The sequence below is a fragment of the Leuciscus leuciscus genome (assembly GCF_965113295.1).
Source record: "Leuciscus leuciscus genome assembly, chromosome: 23".
In the NCBI taxonomy this organism is placed as follows: Eukaryota; Metazoa; Chordata; class Actinopteri; order Cypriniformes; family Leuciscidae; genus Leuciscus; species Leuciscus leuciscus.
The window spans coordinates 13,463,654-13,472,759 of NC_138747.1; the positions used below are offsets into that span (position 1 = coordinate 13,463,654).

The 9,106-nt window shown below is 37.8% G+C and overlaps 2 protein-coding genes across 5 annotated transcripts in view; one reads left to right on the forward strand and one right to left on the reverse strand.

Annotated features, from left to right (window-relative positions):
- Positions 1 to 5,612, forward strand: part of atp2b4 (ATPase plasma membrane Ca2+ transporting 4) — a 130,463-nt gene extending 124,851 nt beyond the window's left edge. For all 4 annotated transcript variants that reach the window (XM_082156097.1, XM_082156094.1, XM_082156096.1 and 1 more), the window contains one exon: positions 611 to 5,612. In XM_082156097.1, coding sequence (XP_082012223.1) covers positions 611 to 853 — 243 coding nt within the window. In that variant the 3' untranslated portion in view covers positions 854 to 5,612. The remainder of the gene's footprint in view (positions 1 to 610) is intronic.
- Positions 1 to 9,106, reverse strand: part of LOC309488098 (uncharacterized protein) — a 200,358-nt gene that overhangs the window by 54,627 nt on the left and 136,625 nt on the right. The gene's annotated exons all lie outside the window — the stretch shown is intronic.

Here is a 9,106-nt window from a genome sequence, read left to right on the forward strand (position 1 = left end):
TTGAAATGTTTGCCTTTTTTTAATTTTTTTATTTTAATTTTTTTATTACCATGTAGTGATGTTTTACAAAAACCATGATATTCAATGTCTGCGGTTGACAATTTGTACCAGTTTACGGTTCAAACTTGCTGTATCGCCCACCCCTACTGAGAGATGCTGAACATCTGCTGTTTTTGGCAACTAAATGGCTTATTAAACAAACATTGGTTGCTTGTCCGTCTCATTTTGCAGTGGTTCTGTGATTGTCGTAATTTTGTTTGTAACGTTTTGAAGCTTGTGATTGATGTGTCCCACTTACAGTTTTATCCTATGCCTGATTTCCTCATTCACTTGCCCCAAATAGGAAATTGCATTACAGTCATGGTTTGTTTTCATGTTATTCCTGTTTCTCTATTCAACTGTCTGTGCTGTTGTTTTTGTGTTGGTTTTTATTTGTTTGTATATTTCATAAGGAGCTTGAGTGCTATTGTGGAAAGGAAATCATCTCCCACCACTGACCATATTTTCGTTCCCATCCAGATCCAGTACATCCCACCCTGAAGCGGACATCATGCAAATACGATCCCACTAATTCCTTCTTCTCTTTTTGTCTCCCAACTCCTCTCTGCAGATTAAGGTGGTGAACGCATTCCGTAGCTCCTTGTACGAGGGCCTAGAGAAGCCAGAATCCAGAAGCTCCATTCATAACTTCATGTCCCAACCTGGGTTTGTACCCCTCTCCGAGGAGGAACACCGCATCCCCACGATAGACGAGGGCTGTGTAGAGATCGAGCTGCTCCCCTCCTCTTCCAGAAACGGAGGTGGCGGCGAACCCCCAGGCCGCTCTCTTCACAGCCAGGAATTCTCCGTGTGACCCTCCCACCATCCTCCATGCTCCAGTGCAACTGCCCCAAAATCATCATCTTTTTTTGTTCTGTTTTAAAACCTGTGCACCACTCTACCGGTGGAGCCCTGCTGATACACATCTGAGAGACAGCAGCACCTACAGCAGCTGATGGGGTGACCATGATCCCTTTCTCCTCTCCATCTCCCCCACCCCTCTGCCCCTCTCGACTTGCACTGTGTCGGCGGCAGCAGCGCTCTGTAAGTACATGCGGCTGTCCTGCAGCCCATGTGATACATGGCCTAACCTACACACTAGAGGGCGATGCTGCGGCAAACGCCCTCTCTCAGCCTGTCACTGACATTTTTATCTCTTCTACAGTTGTGATTTTTCTCATTTTTATATTGTTATGTCTCTGGTCTTGTGTAATGCTGTAATCATTTATGTTATTTGTCCCAGGACTCTCATTTACATAGTTGTTGTTTAGTTTTTTGCTGATACAGCTGATTGTGTTCATGCACTCAATTGCTGTTTGAATAGATTTCTTATTTTTTCTCTCAATTAGTTCTAAGGTGGATTGAAAAACATGGCAGTGAAGTTACCCATGTTCTTTTAGTTTTTAAAATGATTTTATGCTCTAATGGACATTTTAAGTAGTTCAGACACACTACATTCTTATGTTTTCAGACATTGTCCCATGCAATGCTCATTTTGGGTGTTCTGTCACTTTATATGTACAGATTTAAGGCTGCTATAGTGAACATTAGCAGAATAAAAGACTATAATAAACGTATTTGATAGCTATGAGTTAAGAATACCTGATTGGCTCTTAAGGGGGCAGGGAGGGTCATCCAACACATCATCTCATCGAAATCACACCCACTGGGCATCTCTAGTCTCTTGTTAATGCTCATCTGCCTCAAAACGATTGCCCCGGCTGATTGACCAAGTACTTTATCAAAGGTACAGCACCTCACCATAGTGTGCATATATCTGTATTTAGGTTCATCTGTGTCTGATTGTATAGGAATGGGAATTGTAATGCTAATCTTTATGGGATTACGACTAATAACTAGAATTTTCCTTTTACTTGTTCCTCTTTAAAAAAAAAAAAAAAAAAAATTGCGATAGAAGTGATTCTGTATGGGTGTACTTTCAAATCCAACCTTTTTCTCACCTCAGTTCTGCAGTTAGGTGTTCTCCTTTTTATCTAACATCAGGCTGTGCTCCTCATAAGCTCCACGTTACGCAGACAGCACTGATAGAGCTCCAAAATCCCCTCCTTGAGCTTAGCCTGCGAGAGTAAGGATACTGCACGTAGTAAGCATGCTTTTGCCATTTAAAAAAAGAAAGAAAACACTCAAACACCATAGCATGCAGCTAGGGCCTCAGTTGGACCCTGTGAGCTCTGTTGAAACCTGGATGACAAACTAGACCGGACTGTTTTCATAAAAGCGCGGCCTCAACGACATGTGCTTTTTATTAGACGAAACATACTACTGCCACAGACCAACCCTCCGCTCATACCAGTCTAGGTTAAATGGATTCCTCCAATTACACCTTTTTCTACTTGCTCAGAGCCATATTTTATAAATTGTTCTTTTATATCCCATTGTTTTTGCAGTTTATTTTGTATTTCCAACCAAATTCGAAAAACACAGTCACTGCCTAAATATAAAAAAAGGGAGAAAGGAAGGGAGGGAGGGGACACACACACACAAAAAAAAAAACTAGATGGACCACTTTAATGTTTACGGAACGGTTCCACAGCAGTCAGCTAATGCTGCACTTCCCCCTACTGGCAGTTTTTGTTATCTCGCTTAAGTGGAACATGGTATGTTATTGTGGGGAGGCATGCATGAATTTCATATAAAACTCAATGTTTTGTTCCTTTTTTACAATTGTTCTGTATTTTTATATTAAGTACTTTTTAATATTTTGGAAAAAATATAAATATAGGTGTATAGGCCAGAGAGTTTGGTGACATGACAAATTAGCTAAATAAGCAGTTGAGTACATATTGCAGTTATATATATATATAAATATAAATATTTATGCCACGTTTGTAACCACATGCGGTGTCAGATTCGATGTCCGAGCTGAGAAAGTTACGTGTTTACTGTAAAGTCAAGCGGTCTGGTCGAGTTCTCAACAGAAGAGTGAGCATTTATTGGCCTTATCCCGAATTGTGTACTCCAAACCTGCAGCCACAGATAGATGTGCTGGCCGTACAAAGTCTTTAAAATATATTATTTGCCACCTGATTAGAATCTATTAGGCTACTGTGGGAAATGTATGAAGGTAATATGACGTCATAAAGAATCGCATGCGCAGGGTAAGATTTGTGAAAGTGTACATAAGATTGCAAGCGTAAATTAAATTTGCATGCGCAAGAGAAGATTTGTAAAGGTGTAAATCGTTTTGCATGTGTAAGGAAAAAATATTTGCTGCATTTTACTGTTATTCGTAAATGTAATTCATGTATTGTGAAACTGCAGCTTCGTGCTAACGCAAAATAAATAGGATCTGTATTCTGACTTCTATTTTTCCGCACTTACACTTTTGGCACATTTTCTTCGCACAAATACGGCAAAAAGGCACTGCAAGTCATTTTGCGTCATTGGAGGATTTTCTGGCCAGAGGCAAAAGACTACAGCCAGTAGAAGGCGTTGTTCCGCATGTTTTCAGCCCGCCCATAGAGGGATCTCACTCACAGAATGTACACAGTGTCAGCTGTCTTTCTTTGGAAGCTAAGCTAGCAGGCTCTTGTTCTGTGGAGAAAGCTGAGTAGTAGGGGTTACCATCCTCCTTTTCCCGGACTTGTCCGGCGGGCGAGATCGTTCAAAATGTACGGGATTCAGCTTTTGCGTTCTGCGGTCGCCATTCATTGTTTACATGCACACCTTTTGTTTCAATCTAACTGAATTCATTCCGATTGGTGAGTCTGAATGTAGTGTTTACATGAACGCTAAACAAGTAATCGGTTAATGTGCGTTTTACCATTGCTAAGAAAATTCCCGCTCCTCCGTGAGAGATGCAAGACCCAGCGCGTCTCAAATGACGCCACCGGCCTCGCGCCGTTCTCCCGCGGCCGTCAGCCTTGTCCTGCTCGCCACAGTAAACATAATGAATGGCGACTGTAGAACGCAAAAGCCTAATCCCAGACATTTTGGGCGATCTCTAAATCCCTGGCAAACTCATCACGTAGGCTAGCCTAATAGCCTTGTTGTTTTCAACTGCGCTCTCTTACCGGTAGGCGTGGCCTCCTAGGGCAGCGAAGCAAGTGCATACTGGGAGTTGTTGTCTTTCATCTACATAAGCCAAAAATACATTTTCTGGCTTTTCTCAGTCTAGAAAGCTCCAAATTAAAAAATTTCTTCACATTTCTTCTACTTAAATGACCTATTTTAAATACACATTCATCTTCCCAGAGGTGAAGTATCCCTTTAATTTGCGTTAGCACGAAGCTGCAGTTTCACAATACATGAATTACATTTACGAATAACAGTAAAATGCTGCAAATAGTTTTTTCTTACACTTGAAAGGCGATTTACACCTTTACAAATCTTCTCTTGCGCATGCAAATTTAATTTACACTTGCAATCTTATGTACACTTTCACAAATCTTACCCTGCGCATGCGATTCTTTATGACATCATATTACCTTCATAGAAATGCTAATTAAAAGTTTTGAGGTCTTCAAATTCAACTTCTGTGTTCTTTTAGACTGAAAACATCGTAATTTATTTTCTGTGCGATTTCTGAATGACCCATTAAAGTGGCAAAGAGTCGGTTATGGAAAATAATTGAGATTATTACTTATTCTCTGTTGTCGTTTTTAACTTCGATTTATTTTGTTTTGGGTTTTTTGGGTTTTTTTCATACTCTGGATACAAATTAAGCATACACACACTGTATGTTACACAATGTATTTGACTTCAATGTGGAAGCAGTCAAATGTTTTCCATTTAGAGCTTTATATAAATTCTGCCAAAGTGTTGCTTTGTACAGTCAGTTCTGACATTGTTCTTGTTCATTTAGAATAATTTATAACTGGATTTCATCCTTATTTGAATCCCTAATGTTTGTTTTTCCTCCAGGATCTGAAAAATGCCCCCTTCCGTTTTATTTCTTCATTGCTTGGACATGATTGATGCAGATATAAGGGGGAAATGATCAAATTGTAATTTTTCTTTTCTTTTTTTGGTTCACTTTAATAGCTTTTTAGAACAATTTCTGTTATTGCACATGTTTCTCATGCATTGTGTAAACCGAGAATCGCTTCAAGGTGCTGTGCAATAACTGAATTTTATCGCATTACTACTCTACTGAAGTTGTCTGACAGTTCTTGTTTGTTTGTTCGGGAGGTAATGATTCACCACAGCTGTAAATAAAAGATTGTGTTTCAAAACTGGAATGTAACATTAAGTTATAACCACTTATTTTGCATATAGTTCAGTTACATCTGATGTTGAGTGAAATTAAAATTGTATTTGATTGTGGGGGAAAGCAGTCAATAGAACATCCGATTTCTGTAATTCATATAAAACAGTAATATACACTGGTGTTATTTTTGTATAAACATAATATCATCTATGTGGCATGCATTACTTATAAACAAATTGGTGGTTCAAAGCAATATGTACAACCTGGTGCGATTGGTATTTTTAATGTCCTGTGTAGCTTAAACCATGCTGTACTTAGGGAAAAAACTGCATTGGAAAAAAAATCGTAATTGTTCAATATATGTGTTCAATGTTCTGCATGATTACATATGGAATGAGCTGTCCCCAAATGTTTGTTTCCAGAATGAATGTGAGACACAAACAAACATGCACGCGCACACACACACACACACACTCCCTCGCACATTATCAATAGACTCTGCAAAGGAAACACACACTGACTCGATGCCATTTCAGAGAAGAATGTTCTGCAACGAGGAAATTAAAGTCTCTCGTTTCTTGTCTAGACATCATGAGAGAGCATTGCTCCATTTAAATTTCCTAATTACTGGGGTGTGGGAATTGGGGAATGACTGCCAGAGTACGTTCTTGAAAGATCTCTAGTCTTATTTTTACCAGTTACGCTTTCGCTTTGGCTTCGTTTTGTTTTTTATAGTCATAAGCTGTGGCTGTAGATTGAACTGCCCAATTGCAGAGTGGTACGAGCTTTGATGTTCCATCACCTTATTGTGTGGGTTACCAACTCCATCCAGACAGCTCACTCTCATCCATGCATGATCCATCAAAGATGAAAGACGCTAGCGCAGTAAAGCTGAAGGACTTGCATTTTCAAGGTAGGCTACAGTCGTACTCGAGTCCCCATTTCACTTTCCTGAAATGCACTGATTCCCTTTACTGTATTTATTCCCACCCTTTTCCTCTAATTGAGGGCTTTGAGAAAGAGAGAGAGCATTGTTTAATAAACTTATCTAAGTTAGGTTTAGTTGTTAACATCAGCCAGTGAACGTGTAGTCTTAAAATCAAAACCGCAGCTCATTTGTTAATGTTAATTATTCTTTGTATTTATTGTAAATGTGAGGCATTCATCAGAATTATGCCATAAATATCTTTGGCTATTAAAATTAGGCTTCTGTGGTACATTTAATAGTTTTGCTGAATAAGATCTCTGAAGGATAAGGGCTTTGCGTAGTAGTAGGGGACAAATGGTGGGGGGGTCTGTTTACAGAAATGTAGTGTTTTGTGTTTTTTACACTAAGCATGCAATCTCTAGGATCACAGAAGTGCCATTGGACCACATGGACAACCTGCACCACTGTGTCTGATTTAGTTCAGAGTAATTGATTAAAAATGAGAAAACTGTGTCTGATAATTGGGTATTGGAAAGCGTGGCGGCCTTAATTGATTCCGACTGAAAGTGAATCTGATTTGCATTTATTTTAAATAATTTAATTAAAATGTTGACGGGTTAATCTAAAAAGCCTCATGCTCTGTGTCCTGTCTGTTTACAGTCTCTTTAGATGACAGAATATGTACTCACCTTATATAATGTAGTTTTAAGGGCTATACTGTGACAGTATGGGGGATATACTGTTACTGAATCCGTGTCTAACGATGAGAAGTTGACCCAAAATGTTCTTGATGGAAAGTAGAGTACATTTATTTGGTTTGTTTTCCATCATCAAAGTGTGAGATGAGCTCATTTTGATCCACGCTATATTCATGTAAAGTTGACCCAACTGTGTCAACCTTCATGCTGCATGATGGAAAAAAAATCTCCATAAGCAGCTGAATTACCATTTCATTAATTGTCAATACGCACTTGGAGTGAATCATCGAGTAGGTGTTTTGGATTCAGAAAGCAATGTGTGTGTTTTGAAAAGAAGATCTTCGCCCCATCCTATCAGACCTTCATGAACAGTGTCTGCAGTCAGTGTGTGTTTTAATTGGCGGGGTAAAAATTCAGATTTTGTTTAGCCCTCCTTTTGTGAGAATCATTATCATGCTGAAATATCAAGTCTTGCTTGCTTCAAACTATGCAACAGATTCATTTGATTAAAATATGAATTATAATTTTATCAGTTGTCATAACAATGCTCTATCTCTCTCTCTCTTCCTTTCTCTGTTTTTCTCTGTACTCTTGCTTTCTTTTGTCAAAGTGAATTCAGTCATGCCCATATTTCATCACTTTATACTAACTCAAGTGTATTATCTGTGTAATGTATGTGTGTGATGTGCACACATTCAAAATTTCGTTACTTTTTTGTAAGATATGATCATGTGGAATGCCTTGTTCTTTATGTCCTGTCGTTTAAATTTAACAACAAAAATGAAAAAAAAGGGATAATCAAGCAATTGAAGTCAAAGTTATTATATAAACTATATATATATATATACACACAAATCTATATATATAAATAAAGCCATTAGAATTTGAAATACAGTGAGGCTCAAGTCCTTGTTTCTTGTCATTTTTAAACCCCTTAAAAAAAAAGGATGATAGCTAGGTGAAGATGCCAGTTTACAGCTGTAATCTATCTATCATCGTGTCTCTCTTTAACAGTAGAGTTTGAATTCCAATATAACGTGTCAGATATTAGGTTTTATATATATGTTAGTACCTAATATACCTATATCTAACACATATTAGCCTATATAATACATTAACTTTTTTATGTTTTTTTATTTTTCATTTAGCGGATATTGGGTTAGACCTACTATTTTCTTCATGACATTCAAGGAACTTGTATTTTGTATTATAATATAAAACCACACTCGTCAAATTAAGTCTGAATCAATTAATTTAAATAAACCACAAAAATGTTAGCTATATATTTAACAAAACTTGCCCCTTAGTAGCCTATTTGACGGGTTACACACACTCACTATGGAGTCTGTAGAGCCACTAAACACAGAAACACATGAACCCTTTTATGCATAGAGGTCACTACAGTGGAAAGCTATTAAAAAAGCATTTTCTTGCATTTGCATGGGTTTTAATGGCATAGTTGCACATCAACCTCTACAGTGGACCCTGGTGCATCATCCTATACATTGTTACCAAGAGGCAAGGTGTGTCGATCCCCCCACTTGTAATACATTACCCGTAGCATTAAAAAAATCTCATTACATAATACATGCTGTTTACGTAATGCATGTTGCTTGTAATGCATTACTTTACTTAGATCAAAAAGTAATCTGATTACGTAATGCATGTTAGGCTACTTGTAATACATTATTCGTAGCATTAACAAAATCTGATTATATAATACGTGCTGATTACGTAATACATGTTACTTGTAATACATTACTTTACTCGTAACAGTAAAAAAAATCTGATTACATAAAACATAATGCACGTTACTTGTAACGCATTACTTTACTCGTAACATCCAAAAAGTAATCCGGTTGTGCTATGCATGTTACTTGTAATGCGTTACCCCCAACACTGCTCATTTCAGATGAGTTTGAAAACACTGCTAGGTTTTCTCAGAGAAGAGCTATGTTAGAAATGTGTCCATCTTGAACATATAATCAGAATTATCAGCTAATAAGGGTAAATTTACATATTCTGATACACTGGAGAGAGCATCTGAGTTGGGTTTCCACTGTTGTACCTTTGACAGGCTGTAGAGATTTCTGATGGAGTCACGTCCTCATGTTCTGATATCAAAGATACGCGAAGTTCAACTTGTAGAGTTCAATTGCCTTTGCAATACATCACATTTATATTTTTTTTGTATATGTTTTATAGTTTTCACATGATTGCATTGATTGGTTCGTTAAATACACACAATTACTGTGGTATTATTATGTTTAA